Source organism: Muntiacus reevesi, chromosome 21, assembly GCF_963930625.1.
Source record: "Muntiacus reevesi chromosome 21, mMunRee1.1, whole genome shotgun sequence".
NCBI lineage: Eukaryota > Metazoa > Chordata > Mammalia > Artiodactyla > Cervidae > Muntiacus > Muntiacus reevesi.
Window position 1 is genome coordinate 460,799 of NC_089269.1, and position 16,687 is coordinate 477,485.

Sequence of the window (16,687 nt, forward strand, 5' to 3'; positions counted from 1 at the left end):
AATGCCTGCAATAGTGAATGCCATTCCTAAATCATCGAGGAGTAATCCTAGCAGGAAAGCCTCAAGAAGGCCAGTATCCTGTTGGGTCAACATTTCATATTAGGTTTCAACTTCCAACATGGTTTAAAAATATCTTTCATTGGTGGAAGCAAAGCATCAAACGAAAAGAAAAACTGAACAATCTGCAAAACTATACTGATAGGTAACAGTGGCACTTATAAGTATCTGGATAACTCAACATTTCTAGAAAATTTATCACAATAGGTCTAAGAAAAGACAACTTGTTAGTCTGTTTGTAGCAGTAAAAGTTATCTAGGTACTGACTTTTGTTCTTGCTATTTATAAAAAGCAAAATCTTTAAGAGGCATTCTAAAACTGTGGTTTGTAATAGAAAGGAATGAGGATGCTGGACTCTCATTTATATCCAAATAAAAAACAAAAGCGTCCCAAGGGTGTGGTAGCCACTAAACAGCTTTAGTTTGTGGTGACAGAGAAAAGTAGAGTTTTAATCTATCTGATTTTTTTTTGTAGTAATGTATAGGGTTCCACTGGGAGTGATGTTTTAACAAAAGCACACATTGTGCATACCCAGATGTACTGTTTTTGCGTTAACTCCACCTACACACACAGAAAGGAGAGCCAGGAGGGACAAGACGATTTGCATCTACCCTTCCTTGTGTGTGTGTGTGTGTGCAGATCTCTGCTCTCAAGAGGTTTCTAAGAAGAAATATGCAAAAAGGGGGGGCACAGTAAATGGAAATTGTCTTGTCCCTACTCCTCTCTCCCCTTTCTGTGCGCCTGTGGATGGAATTAACTCAGAAACAGCATACCTGGGGATGCACAATATATGATTTTATTAAAACACTTAACTCTCAGTGGAAGCCTATACATTACCATTAAAAAAATCAGATAGATTAACTTAGAAACCTCTTGAGATCAGAGAGGGTTGCAAGTATGAAGGGTTTCCACTGTAGACAGAATGATTACATGATTACTCAAAAAGAGTGGAAAAGTTTTCATCACAAGAGAATAAATTTTTTTTTGCAAATACATGAAGAGATGGAATTAACTAAATTTATTGCAGCAATCATTTTGCAAAACAGGTAAGTCAAGTCATTAGGCTGTACCCTTTAAATTTATACAGTGCTGTATGTCAATTATATATCAATAAAACTGCAAGGAAAAAAAAGAGTGAGCTGTTTTCAGCTTTCACCTCAGGTGGTTGTAGACAGATTCATAAAGCCAATTAAAAAGAGCATGCTTCCAAGGTCATCTGCATCTTTAAGTGTTAGATAAAAGCAAAGTCAAAAATGGTGAATTTCAGGCTTCCTAAATATAAAGATCTTTGTCATTAAATAAATTTAGAGTGTTTTTCACATTCTTCTCCATTTACTTCTCAGATCGATAATAACAAACACTGTACTTTGTTAAGTAAATAATCCAAAAACACTCAAAGAGGAAGAGCATTTAAAACAAAAGAACAGGACTCTTTTTTTTTTTTTTTAAAGATTCTTCTGTCTCCTGTCTCAAGGTAACATGTGTCTGTCTTCAGAGAATCAAAAGTGGACAACCCATTCCCTGGGACCCATTGCCTCTCAGCTCACTCTGTCTAAGCTGCGTGAGGTGCCCAGAGCGGCCCTGGATGTCTCAGCTGCACTCTGTCTAAGATGCTGTGTGCCCAGAGGGGCCCTGGATGTCTCAGCTGCAGTCTGTCTAAGATGCTGTGTGCCCAGAGGGGCCCTGGATGTCTCAGCTGCACTCTGTCTAAGATGCTGTGTGCCCAGAGGGGCCCTGGATGTCTCAGCTGCAGTCTGTCTAAGATGCGTGAGGTGCCCAGAGGGGCCCTGGATGTCTCAGCTGCAGTCTGTCTAAGATGCTGTGTGCCCAGAGGGGCCCTGGATGTCTCAGCTGCAGTCTGTCTAAGATGCGTGAGGTGCCCAGAGGGGCCCTGGATGTCTCAGCTGTAGTCTGTCTAAGATGCTGTGTGCCCAGAGGGGCCCTGGATGTCTCAGCTGCAGTCTGTCTAAGATGCTGTGTGCCCAGAGGGGCCCTGGATGTCTCAGCTGCAGTCTGTCTAAGATGCTGTGTGCCCAGAGGGGCCCTGGATGTCTCAGCTGCACTCTGTCTAAGATGCTGTGTGCCCAGAGGGGCCCTGGATGTCTCAGCTGCACTCTGTCTAAGATGCTGTGTGCCCAGAGGGGCCCTGGATGTCTCAGCTGCAGTCTGTCTAAGATGCCGTGTGATGCCCAGAGGGGCCCTGGATGTCTCTGCTGCACTCTAAGCTGCGTGAGGTGCCCAGAGGGGCCCTGGATGTCTCAGCTGCACTCTGTCTAAGATGCTGTGTGCCCAGAGGGGCCCTGGATGTCTCAGCTGCAGTCTGTCTAAGATGCCGTGTGATGCCCAGAGGGGCCCTGGATGTCTCTGCTGCACTCTCTCTAAGCTGCGTGAGGTGCCCAGAGGGGCCCTGGATGTCTCAGCTGCACTCTGTCTAAGATGCTGTGTGCCCAGAGGGGCCCTGGATGTCTCAGCTGCAGTCTGTCTAAGCTGCCGTGTGATGCCCAGAGGGGCCCTGGATGTTTGCTGTCTCTAAAGGAGATACAGTCTTCCACTCTGTGCTGCAAAGATGTTCCAAGCTTCAAAGTCCTATTTCCCAGAAGTGTACTGGGGCAATGAAAAACATCTGTCAAAATCTGCTCATTTACACCCAACAGTGCTCTTGTCACAGCCTCTTCAGGAGGAAGCCGTGTGTGTGCTTAGACACCCAGTGGCGTCTGTCTCCTGGCGGCCCCATGGACAGAAGCCCGCACAGGAACACTGGAGTGGGTTGCCGCGCCCTCTTCCAGAGGATCTTCCCAACCCAGGGATAGAATCCAGGTCTCTTGAGCCTCCTGCATTGGCAGGCAGGTTCCTTAGCACTAGCGCTACCTGGGAAGCCCTTCAGGAGGAAACTCGTCTCCCGAAAGTTAGTCCTCCGAGCACACAGCTCACTGTTTTAACAAAAGTTTGGCAGGTCTCTGTGAAGGACGAGAGTGAAAGGATTTAAGATAAAAAGTGCAGGAAGCCCCATGTCTGATGACAACAGCTCGGATGTTCAAATCATGGGTCATTTACTTTGCCTGAACACCAAGAATTTTTTATTTCTACCCCACATCCTCGTTTCTAACCATTGCAACTTTCTAGCAGGAGAGACAGAAGTCCTATTCAGAATTCCTCTCCTTTGAGAATTACTCTTCTAGTCCTTAGGAGAAAGAAGGGCTGAACAGTCCAGAGTCCTGATGAATACACGGGCGAACTCTATAGGTAGGGAGACTCTTGACTAGAAACATTCAGTCAGAAAGTTTTGTTGCACTGGAAAAAGCAAAACTACAGAGACAATGACAAGAATGACGGCTGACAAGGTTTCACGGCAGTGGGGAAGAGAAACAAGCAGGCTGAATCCAGGAGACTCTCAGGGTGATGGAATTATTATGTATGAGACAGCGACAATGGACATGTTACACTGGACTTGTCAAAACCAACAGAACCACACAATATGAAGTGTGTGTATGTTCAGTCGCTCAGTCATGTCTGACTCTTTGCAACCCCGTGAACTCTAGTCCGCCAGGCTCTTCTGTCCATAATACTCTCCAGGCAAAAATACTGGAGTGGGTAGCCATTTCGTTCTCCAGGGGATCTTTCTGACCTAGGGATTGAACCCAAGTCTCCTGAATTGCAGGTGAATTCTTTACCATCTGAGTTATCAGGAAGCATACAATACGAGAAGATATCCTTAATGTAAACTAGGGTCTTTAGTCAATATTGTATAACAAAGTTGGTTCATCAGTTTTGATGAATGTACCAAACTCAGGTGTGTTACTTGCTCAGTCGTGTCCAGCTCTTTGCGACCCCATGGACTGTAGACCACCAGGCCCCTCTGACCATGGGATTCTCCAGGCAAGAATACTGGAGTGGGTTGCCGTTTCCTTCTCCAGGGGATATTCCTGATCCAGGGATGGAACCCGGGTCTCCCGCATTGCAGGCAGATTCTTTACCATCTGAGACACCAGGGAAGCCCACTATCATACTTAGGCAAGACGTAAATAATAGGAGATGCTCTAGGAAAGCAAGGAGGACAAATAGAAACTCCTTACACACCTTTTCAGGAGAGGTGGTTGGATGGCATCACCAGCTCCGGGAGTTGGTGATGAACAGGGGAGCCTGGCATGTTGAAGGCCATGGGGTTGCAAAGAGTCAGATACGACTGAGCAACTGACCTGAACTGATAAATGTCCAATATATCTTAAACAGTCATTAATAATGTCAAGGGGAAGACAACTCATGATAAAAGACTAATGTCCTTAGCACCACAATAGCTCCTAGTACTGAGACAAAGCATGTTTTAAAAATCAGTGACGAGGAAGACAAGGGAGACCCAGACGGCAGAGTAGGAGGATGCCGAGCTCACCGCCCCGACGGACACATCGAGAAAGCATCTGGATGTGTAGCAGCTCCAGCCGGACACAAACAGGAGCCTGGAGGAAAGCCTCTGCTACCAGCAAAGCTGTAAAGGTCCACATGGGGTCGGGCCGGAAGAGAGGAGACGCAATCGGGCAGGACCCTTGCCCCTAGCAGGACACAGAGGAGGAGGGGGACATGAAGGGCTCAGAGATCCCCCCTGTGGAGTTAGGGCGCAGCGGCCGTAGGGGCCAACCCAGGCGAGACAAGTCCCTCAGCTGGTGAGAACTGTGGGCCTTACAGGAGGGCTCAAGAGGCCGAGACTGCTCACGAAGAGCGGTGCACGTGTCTGCCTGCTCTCGGCAAGAAGGGGGAGGAAGCAGGCCGAAAACAGCGTGGGGAGTCTGGTTGGTTTCCCGCAGCGGCTCCTGTCTGCAACAAGCGCCTGATCTAGCGCCTCTTGCTCCTGAGCGGCTCCCCGCCAGGACAGAGGGGCCGCATTCGGGGAGGGAGCGCACACAGAAGAAGAGGAACCTGCCTGGACTCGACCCTCAGGGCTCCTGCTCCAGCAGCTTGAGCTCTGCTGACACCCAGACAGGGAAGTGGCGGCCACTGAACACGGGAGCAGCCAGCCTGGCCCCGGCCGTGGCTCTAGCCCCTCCATCGCCAGCCCACCTCCGCCGGCACAGCCCAGGAGAAGATGGGGTCCCTGCTCACTTCAGATCCAGCTTTTCCCACCAAAGCCACCGGGCGCTTGCAGGCCGCACAGGGGCACCCACACACAAGGACATCCCATTCAAGATCAGGGTAGGTAACTATTTCAACCAATTTCATAAAGGTAAACATAATGGGAATACATAGCAAAATGTTTCAAATGAAAGAACAAGGGGGAAGAAAGACCTGAAGAAAACCCTAATGAAGCAGGGATAAAAATTTACCAGATAAAAGGGTTCAGAGTATTAGTAATAAGAATGTTAACTGAGCTTGGTGGAAAAAAAAAAAAGATACAAAGAATAAGAATTTTAACAAGGAACTAAAACATATTTTAAAAAACAGATGGAGCTCCAGAATACAATAACTGAAATGAAGAATACACTTGAAGGAATTAATAGCAGATTAGGTGATACAGAAGAATACATGAGAAATCTGGAAGAGAGAAAAGTGAAATCACCCGATCAAAAACAGCAAAAAGAAAAACAAACCTAGGGACTCCTGAGACAACATCAAGTGTTATAACATTCACGTTACAGGGGTCCCATAAGGTGAAAAGAGAAAGGGGTGGAAAATGTATTGGATGAAATTAATGGCTGAAAGCTCCTGAAGCTGAAAAAGGAAACAGATTTCTAGTACAGGAGGCGCAGGGAGTTTCAAAGATGAGCTCGGAGACCCACCTGGAGACAGATCACAGCGAGAGCGCAAAGCCAGAGATGGGGAAGAGAATTTCAAAGGCAGCAAGACAAACAGTCGCGCACAGGGGACCCCCCAAAACACTTAAAGTTAAACTGAAAAGTGTTTTTCACAGCAAAGGAAACCATCACCAAAATGAAGAGACAACCTGCTGAATGGGGAAAATATCTGCAAATGACATGACCAATAAAGAGCTAATATTCAAAATACACAGCTCATATAAGTCAATACCAGAAACACAACTGTTTTAAAAAGGGCAGGAGAGCTGAGTAGACAGCTTTTCGAAGAAGCCATGCAGATGGCAAACAGGCACACGAGAAGGTGCTCAACATCGCCAGGCACCCGAGTAATGCAAATCACAGCCACAGCGAGGCCACTCACACGAGCAGAGAACAGTGCAAATCACAGCCACAGCGAGGCCACCTCACACCTGTCAGAGCGGAGAACAGTGCAAATCACAGCCACAGCGAGGCCACTCACACCTGTCAGAGCGGAGAACAGTGCAAATCACAGCCACAGCGAGGCCACCTCTCACCTGTCAGAGCGGCAGAATAGTGCAAATCACAGCCGCAGCGAGGCCACTCACACTCGTCAGAGCGGCAGAATAGTGCAAATCATAGCCACAGCGAGGCCACCTCACACCTGTCAGAGCGGCAGAACAGTGCAAATCACAGCCACAGAGAGGCCACCTCACACCTGTCAGAGCGGCAGAACAGTGCAAATCACAGCCACAGCGAGGCCACTCACACCTGTCAGAGCGGCAGAATAGTGCAAATCACAGCCACAGCGAGGCCACTCACACCTGTCAGAGCGGCAGAACAGTGCAAATCACAGCCACAGTGAGGCCACCTCACACCTGTCAGAGCGGCAGAACAGTGCAAATCACAGCCACAGCGAGGCCACTCCCACCTGTCAGAGCGGCAGAACAGTGCAAACCACAGCCACAGCGAGGCCACCTCACACCTGTCAGAGCGGCAGAACAGTGCAAATCACAGCCACAGAGAGGCCACTCACACCTGTCAGAGTGGCTATCATCAAAAGTTCACAGGTAACATATGCCGGCGAGGGTGTGGAGCAAAGTGAACCTTAGCATGCTATGGGTGGGGCCGTAAACCAGTAAACCACTATGGAAAACAGCACGGAGTTTTCTCAAAAAAACTGAAAACAGAACCACCATATGATCCAGCAAGTCCTAATCCTGGGTATATATCTGAAGAAAACAAAAAACAGTAATTTAAAAAGATATATGCACCTCAATGTTTATAGCAACACTGTTTATAATAGCCAAGGAATGAAAGCAACCTGAGTGTAGCAAATGAATGGTTAGGAGGACGTGGCAAAGATGGGCAATGAGACATTATTCATAAAGAAGAATGAAAAGTTCCTATTTGCAACAACATGGATGGCCTGGAGGATATTATGTTTAGTGAGATAAGTCAGCCAGAGGAAGACAAATACTGCATATTAGCACTTGTATGTGGAACCTAGAAAAATAAACATAACAAAACGGAAACAGATTTATTGATAAAGAGAATAAGCTAGTGGTTACCAGTGAGGAGGGGACTTCCCTGGTGGGAGGACAGTAAGGAATCCGCCTGCCATGCAGGAGACCCTGGTTCAAGCCCTGGGTTGGGAAGATCCTCTGGAGAAGGGAATGGCTACCCACTCCAGTATTCTTGCCAGTTAAATTGGCATGCAAATTAAAACATAACTAACTTAGCAAATTAAAAATTTTGATGATGCATATACTTTGGCAAGTGTATGAATAACAAGGTGCAGGGATAAACTCTTCTCAAGAGTCACCTGGAAATACACACAGTCTTTGAGAGTGTAATTTGGAAATATTGTTTAAAATGAATAATACACAAACTCTTTGATCTACCAACTCCACAGACACATTTGCACAATTTGTGCTAATATATATATTCCAGAACATTTGCTGCATATAGATTTTATTAGTAAAATATTGGTAACAATTTAAACAGTATTTCCAAACAATAAAATACTAGTTGACCATTAATAAGAATGAGGTAGAACTGTGTATAGTAATATGCAAAGATGCCCAAGACATTCAATAGGAGGAAAACACCATGCAGAACACCATACTTGTGTGTCTGTGTGTTTATGCTTACCTCGCCACCTCTGCACAGAAATACCGGGAAGGCAGCTAAGACCGTGTTTACCCCTCGGGTGTGCAACCAGAGGGGACGGGGAGAAGTCACGCCGCTTTTCTTTCTCTTTCTGTACTGGTACACTTTCTGGAGTCTAAATCTGCTACTTTACAGTAAACACTAGAATTTGCTGCGCCTTGATTAGCTAGTGTTAGTCGCTCAGTCGTGTCTGACTCTTTGCGACCCCCCATGGCCTGTGACCCACCAGGTCCCTCTGACCATGGAATCTCCCAGGCAAGAATACTGGAGTGGACTGCCATTTCCTCCTCCACGGGATCTTCCCCCATCCAGGAACTGAACCTGGTTCTCCTACAAGGCAGGCAGATTCTTTCCCGTCTGAGCAGCTGCTTCACTGGAAGCATTCTGGAAAACAATCAGCAAGACCCCTGGCGTCGTGGCCAGGGCGGTTGACCCCTGGGGTCGCGGCCAGGGCGGATGACCCCTGGCGTCGAGGCCAGGGCGGTTGACCCCTGGGGTCGCGGCCAGGGCGGATGACCCCTGACGTCGAGGCCAGGGAGGATGACCCCTGGGGTCGCGGCCAGGGCGGATGATCCCCGGCGTCGCGGCCAGGGCGGACGACCCCTGACGTCGCGGCCAGGGAGGATGACCCCTGACATCGAGGCCAGGGCGGACGACCCCTGGGGTCGCGGCCAGGGCGGACGACCCCTGACGTCGCGGCCAGGGCGGATGACCCCTGACGTCGTGGCCAGGGCGAATGACCCCTGACGTCGCGGCCAGGGCGGACGACCCCTGACGTCGTGGCCAGGGCGAATGACCCCTGACGTCGCGGCCAGGGCGGATGACCCCTGACGTCGTGGCCAGGGCGAATGACCCCTGACGTCGCGGCCAGGGCGGATGACCCCTGACGTCGTGGCCAGGGCGAATGACCCCTGACGTCGCGGCCAGGGCGGATGCGCGGTCCCAGCCCTGCATCTGATCCCTGTGTGTGGCCGGCTTTACACCCTGACGTCGCGGCCAGGGCGGACGACCCCTGACGTCGCGGCCAGGGCGGATGCGCGGTCCCAGCCCTGCATCTAATCCCTGTGTGTGGCCGGCTTTACCTTTGGTAGGATACTCAGGTAAGCAGACTCGCCGGAAGCTTTCAGAAAGGCAGAGGAGGGCGGCGGGGGAGTCCGGGCGAGGTCCCTGAGCAGCTCATCACTCCTGGCGCCCCGTGCGGGGAGGAAGCCGGCACTGCTCTGCCCGCGGCTCCCCACGCCGGCCGGGTCCGCGTCGTGGAGAGCGCTTCTCTGGTGGCGCCTGTACTGGGTGTCCGGGCCCACCAGGGCTTCTTCAAACACAGACTCCTCGTCGGAGAGCTGCAGCTTCTCCAGCTCCTTGTTGATTTTCTGCACATCTGCCACGGTGGCGCCGGGGGCCGCGCGGCTGTCAGGCCTCGTGTACTCAGCGCAGAGGCTGAGGATGGTCTCCAGACGCTGCCTCTCCTGGAACACAGAGGGCGGGAGGTCGGTGAGTCCGGGAGAAGGGAGCCACTCCACACGGAGCAGAGACTGGGACCACTGGCGGATTCACACAGTCCCACAGACACTCGGCTGGTGATACCTTTTATCATTGATGAACCCGTTTATAAAATCCAGATGAAACCTGGTTCAACAAGGCCTGATTTTCCTCCCAAACTCAGTTCTTTATTTGTGTATCCCAGTGCTGATCCTAGCACATACTAACATTTAGTGAGAACTTTTTTGATTTATCAATTCTCCAAACACTTCAAAGATTTTTTTTTTAATCTCCTTTTTGAAATCTTCACCCCTTGCCTCCCTCTACTATCTACCTTCAATAAGAGCTCTTTCATCATTGCAGCCTTAGTATTATATTTGCACTTAAAATTAATTCTTTCTATAGAAATATCATTCTACTGTTTAGATGCACAAAAGAAAAATGCTACTTTAAAAAAGGTTTAATTTGAAAGGCGTAACTTGATCTTTAATCTTTTTTCTTAAAATGCTTCAAAACTTTCAAAACTTTTTTATTATCTTGTCATGATATAAATATCTTTCCCACCAATTTCTCACATGAATAAATCAATTTTTAAAAAAAGAGAGTGTCGTAGGAAGATAAAGAATATTCAACATCAGGTCTAGATAGAAGGACAGCAATATATTTCAAATTCTGACATCATTAAATATTTGAATCATTCAACTGAGCTATAAAATGACAGTTTGTTTTAAAAAATCAATATACCGGCCATTGATGTCTATAACGGTACCACTAACTGCCATTGCACCAAGATCCCCAGAAAAAACAAGTATATATTTATGATTTTTGACTTTAAGTAAATTTACTATATGTTTGTGAACAAGGGGATGTAATCTACAAAATGCTTATCATAAACCTAGACAGCACTGTTGGGATAAGGAAACTCAACATCTTCTTCTCTCACATTAGCTCAATTGCCAAAGTGAAAAGAAAAAAATAAAATAGCAAAAAAATCTCTTGTCATTACACCTACCACATTGAAAAGAGGATTCCAAAGTCTTCCACAGAGAAACATTTTCCAAACTGGTTACCAGTAACAAAAGAGAAAAATGTTAAGTAGCCCTGGGCTATTGCTTTTAATATCTTACAGCAAATCTGTAGAGATGAAATTCTGAAGGCAGTTTACTCTTTATTAGTAGAAGAATATCACATAAGAAAATCAAATAGGAAAAGGCCAACATAGTTCCCTGGTTTTCATTAAATACATCCATTAAATGACAAATTAGCATGAAATGGCTTTTATCCGTCTTCCTAAGTACTCTGCACACTCCAAAAAGGCAATGACATGATCAAAAGGACTATTAAACTGGTTCTTACAAGCCGCACCTCCCTTTCACTGCCTGAACTTCTGGACTCCAGCTGCAGACCCATCCTCATGGCCTCGTCCCATGGAAGGCGCTCAGCTGCACGACCTCATCGCAGGAGCTTCTGCACCCTGGGCATCCAGGAGTCCCGGCGCTTATTTATCTCTGCGGCTGCCACCAGATGCCAAGTCCTACCCACCTCGGCCTTGTGGGGAGAGAATGTGTGTGTGTGCAGTGGGGGGGAGGTGGGGTGGGCGGCGGCGTGGCACAGCATTCATTGCCTCATTTTAAACTTCTCTAACAATCTAGAAAAGTCTGCATGGGAATAAGCAAAAACGACTGGAAGGCATAAGTGAGGAAGGGGATAGGGACAAGATGTTATAATTTATCCCTGCTCAAGAGCAGCTGCATTAGAGGCTAACCTCCAAGGAAAATTCCTCTTTCTGCAGTGTAGGTAAATTAAGTCAAAGCATCTAAACACAGTCTTTGCTAATCTTCATAGAGGACAGTGTGTATGCCTTGACATTCATTGCTTTTGGGATTATAGGAAAGTTGTCAATTTCTATTAATCGGGTTGCTAATGAACAGTGCAGTCCTCAAAAGCATGAAAGGCACTTCTGCCCCGTCTGTCATTCATGGCAAAATGTCTCCTACCTCTCCTTCCCAAAATAGTCTCTTTTGCTGCCAGTGCTATTGCTTAATTCCAGAGGGAATAAATGAGCCCAGCCTTAAGATGAATGCTATTTCAGATGGTGAGACAGTATTCCAAGGCGGGTGCACAGGAAGTTTGGTCTACCACTGTGTGCTTCTCTCTATTCTTATCGCCCCATTCACAGCCAATCTGTTCAGACTTGAATCTCACACGCGTGCAGTCCTGCCACCCACTAGTCTGACAGAAATCCAGACTGTGCTGAGATGCACTGGCCCCGTCAGAAGCTGCACCAAAGAAAAATAAACTGATGATGAGAAGTGCGTCAGAAGAAAGGGCTGCGAGGCATTTCAGAAAGCATGAGAAGCCTTTTAAGGAAAACCCTGAGCAGAATTGCCCTCATAATTCTGCCCTGAGCTCTCTTCATCCTCCATTCATCGCGCTGATATTCTCCACTCTGACCTGAAACAAGGGCGGCCGTTCCGCACAGGATACTTTGAGAATCAGACAGAGCACTATTAACAGTTATGCTGAGACAGCAAGCCCAAACTGGGATGGGCAACCTGAGATGTGGCTCTCTTCCTAAAATTCAGTTTCCTTTGATGCTTCACCTGACAACCTGGTGAGTTAGGAAGCTCCCCTCTTTGAGATCTCCAGTTTCCACCCACCTTTCCAAACCAGCAACCTGCTGTGCAGGCTCTTGAAAAGGCACCAGCAGAGAGACTAAATATCTAAATGGCCTAACACACTGTGTTAAGGATTTAGAATGTAGCTTCCTTCGAATCAAATTATTTAAAATACATTTAGATCTTTTTTGCTCTCCATTTTCCCTTTCCTCCATCTCCATATATCATAGGAAGCTCTGAAGGGGACACAGAGCTTAACAAATAAACCTGAAGAAAATGGTGCACCTTTTTTTCCCTTAATGGTTAAAACAAATGTTGTGGGCTGTGTCTTTTGACCACAGAGCTTTCTCTCTTTTCAGACGGGCGTGTCTGGCATTGCTCCACTGTAGCTCTCAGCCCGCATCAGGAAGCTCATCAGTCTCTTGAACCTGTCCAGTGCTCTCGTCATCAACAGCAGCCGGTCTAAGCCCTTAGACAGTGAATATAATACAGAAATAAGTTATGCAGAAAATCAAGAATACCGATTCTTAATCATGAGTGAAATCTTGTTAAAATTTCTCTTTTAGTAACTATTATGGAGATGATATGGAAATTCCTTAAAAAACTAAAAACGGAGTTACCATATGATCCTGTAAACGCACTTTCCAGAGAAAACTATAATTCAGAGACATACATGCACCCTAGTGTTCACGGCAGCACTGTTTATAATAGCCAAGACATGGAAGCAGCCTGAATGTCCACTGAAAGACGAGTGGACAAAGACATGATATGTATATATACCAAGGAATACTGTTGGCATTGCTCAGCTGGTAAGTCATGTTCATGGAATATTACCCAGTCATAAAACAGAATGAAATAATTCCATTTGCAGCAACATGAATGGACATAGAGATTATCATACTAAGAGAAGTAAGTCAGAGAAAGACAAATATCACATGATATCATTCATATGTGGAATATTTTTTTAAAAAGGTACAGATGATATGGCTGATTCTTATCAATGTATGACAAAACCCACTGAAAAAGAAAAAAAAAAAAAAGGTACAGATGAACTTATTTACAAAACAGAAATAGACCCACAGACATAGAAAACAAGCTTTGGTTACCAAAAAGGACAGAAGGAAGGAGGGATAAATTATGAGTTTGGAATTAACATATATACACACTCCTATATATAAAATAGCCAACAAGGACCTACTATATAGTGCAGGGAACAATAGTAATTATTTTGTAATAACCTATAAAAGAAAAGAATGCATACATACATATATGTATATATACATACAAAAACTGAATCACTGTGTTGTACACTTGAAACTAATAGAACATTACAAATCAACTATATTTCAATTTAAAAAACCTCATTATAATAGCCAGGACATGGAAGCAACCTAGATGCCCATCAGCAGACGAATGGATAAGGAAGCTGTGGTACATATACACCATGGAATATTACTCAGCCATTAAAAAGAATACATTTCTAATGAGATGGATGAAACTGGAGCCCATAATGCAGAGTGAAGTAAGCCAGAAAGATAAAGACCAATACAGTATACTAACGCATATATATGGAATTTAGAAAGATGGTAACGATAACCCTATAATGCAAGACAGAAAAAGAGACACAGATGTATAGAATAGACTTTTGGACTCTATGGGAGAAGGCGAGGGTGGGATGATCTGAGAGAACAGCATCGAAACATGTATGTTATCAAGTGTGAAACAGATCGCCAGCCCAGGCTGGATGCATGAGACAAGCGCTCAGGGCTGGCGCACTGGGAAGCCCCAGAGGGACGGGATGGGGAGGGTGGTGGGAGGGGATCGGGATGGGGAACACATGTAACTCCATGGCTGATTCATGTCAATGTATGGCAAAAACCACTACAATACTGTAAAGTAATTAGCCTCCAACTAATAAAAATAAATGAAAAAAAAAAAAACCTCAAAAGGAAAGAAAAAAAAGAAAATCCCTCTTTTATAACTATATATGCTAAGTTATTTATTACAAAAACGGTCAACTTTTAGTGATTAGAAATAATTTAGTTGAAAAGAGATTTTTCTCTATTTAAGAGGACCTGTTGTAACTGATAAATATGACCTCACTCTTCTATTAATCCTAGGAATTCAATGTCTCCATATCTTCAGTTCAATAACAATCTATTAACTTACTCTCTGGTATTGTTCTGGGACTACAAACATAGAAAAAGATAGCATTTGTACCTGTAGATCTTTAACAAGAGGCACAAATAGGCAACTGACTAAAGAAACACTGATGACAGAGGTTTACAGAAAATATATGGATTCTTTTATGGGAAAGCAGTGCACAAAAATTACAGAAAAAGAAATCTGAATTGAGTTCTCAAGGATAAATATGAGTCTGGTCTGCTGGAGAGGTGGGCAGGACATTTCTATTAGGAACCATATGAGCAAAGTCATAGAGTCATGAATTATCACAGTACGCTCAAAGATCAGCAGCTACTATGTGGCTAGAGAGATGGGGTTCTTTGGAGGACGAGGAATGAGGTACACGCAGAGATGGGTCAAATTTCTTCCTCTTTATATCAGGACTCAATAGATTCCAACACCCTAAATAAACTTTAGGAAAAAATTCATAGGGTGTACCAGCGAGGGTCAGAGATCTCGGTTTAAAAGTGGATGGTAGAATGAGTCGCGCTGACAGCATGTAAACACAATTTCCAAGACTCCATGATCAAATTCTGATGTCTCAATTAGGTGGGTCTCTAAGGAGGAAAAACGGAAGCAAAGGCTTAGACACTTTTCCTGTGTGTCTCTATATTTTCAGAAATAAGTCCCTTAAGGTAGAAAAAAATCCCGGGGAGTGTTAGCATCAGTTTTCTTCTTTCTGGGCACAGAATAAAATGGCTCTTTTATTCCCAACCCCTAAATTGGATATGACTATCAAACTTGCATCAGCCAACGGAATGTAAGAAGCAACAAGTGTCACTGCTGCCTAAACAGCCAGCACAGGATTCATCCCACGCCTGGCTTCATCACAGCAGAATGACACCGCAAGGATACTGGTCCACCAGCCTGGGCTGTGAGTGAGCAGGCACAGCAGAGGCCTCGTTCAGCCCACGCTGGCCACGGGGTATGACAGAGAAACAGATCCATGCTGCGTTACGCTTTTGAGATACATTTGCTGTGTAACAGAGAACTTGACTTCGCCCAAAGAGAGGTCTGCTTCTGCTGTTGGCTTCTGGAAGGTAATCTATTTCATAACTGATAAGATTGTTTTTGTTGATTAGGGAAAGGTTGGCCACACCGGATAATCTCAGGGTGGGGGCTGGCTACTCCAGAAAGACCACACGGTTTCATGTGGGTGCTTTGGGTCATGTGGTATCAATCAACCTGGAGACAGAAGTTAACCACGCAGGCAGTCAGTCAGTCATGCCTATGTTATGAAGTCCAATAAAAACTCTGGACACAAAAGCTCAGGTAAGCTTCACTGGTGGCCTACAGGAAAAATATCTTATGCAGCCAAATATCTCCCTGAAAATTCACAGACTGTGGGGTTCCTTTGCCAATCTGGAAAGGGAAAGAATTCCCTCATTGCCTAGAATTCTTCCCTGTGGTGGGTCAGGTGCCTACGCCCAGTCACCACAGTAACCCAGGGAGGAAGGACTCTCTCTGTCACTCACTGCCATTTGGTCCCTCTAACCCCACCATTACTGAGCAATACACATTCCGCAAAGCGTAAGTCCACGGAGTAGCTTCTAGAAAGAACTACCTTCCAAACACTCCATCTCCTAACCAGTACACGCTTCACCCTGGTGCAGAATCCAGGCTTCTATCTCACGCTGCCCCTGGCTCCACCCTAAACGCCAGAGGTAACCAGCGTCCCTGCCCTGCGAATGCACGCCTCATTCAAATACCCGAGGAGCTTACCACGTCCTGCCTTTGCTCACACCCAGAGAAATTCAGTTATCCTAGCGCCATCTTATAAATCAATCCTACACTCCTGATCATTTTCTAAAAGAATTACATTACTAAGTGGTGTGTCAACAGCTCCCTTAAATCCGCTTGTTTCTACTATTATTTTTAGCTATGTCCCTCTTCTGGAGGAGCTTATACTTTAGAAAATATGTATAAATATAAGTATATAATATATTTAACACAGTGATAAAATATATTTAAACATTAATATGGGTTTCCCTGGCGGCTCAAAGGGAAACAAGCTACCTGTAATGCGGGAGATGGGGCAGGAGCCGCAGGTTCGATCCCTGGGCCAGAACAGTCCCCTGGAGGAGGGCCTGGCAACCCACTCCGTATTCCTGCCTGGGAAATGCCGTAGACAGAGAAGCCTGGCGGGCTCCAGTCCATGGGGTCGCAAGAGAGTTGGACACAACTTTATGACTGAACTACAACAAATATTAATATGTTTCATAATTTAATAACATACAGTTATATGGATTACACATAATACAAATGTATGCTAAGGTAATACTTTATTTTCATCTACATCAGACATGTCCTCAAATACTACCACTTTATTAAATTAATCATGTTCCTCTCTAATCCAAGAATCTTCTCTCAACTTCCTTTTTGTGCCTCTAGTTGTTCCTTGCATTTGCTCGGCAC

The 16,687-nt window shown here is 45.8% G+C and overlaps 1 protein-coding gene across 9 annotated transcripts in view; it reads right to left on the bottom strand.

Moving 5' to 3' along the window:
* PHLDB2 (pleckstrin homology like domain family B member 2) overlaps window positions 1-16,687 on the bottom strand; it is a 234,285-nt gene that overhangs the window by 57,102 nt on the left and 160,496 nt on the right. For all 9 annotated transcript variants that reach the window (XM_065913484.1, XM_065913483.1, XM_065913486.1 and 6 more), the window contains one exon: window positions 9,074-9,457. In XM_065913484.1, coding sequence (XP_065769556.1) covers window positions 9,074-9,457 — 384 coding nt within the window. The remainder of the gene's footprint in view (window positions 1-9,073; window positions 9,458-16,687) is intronic.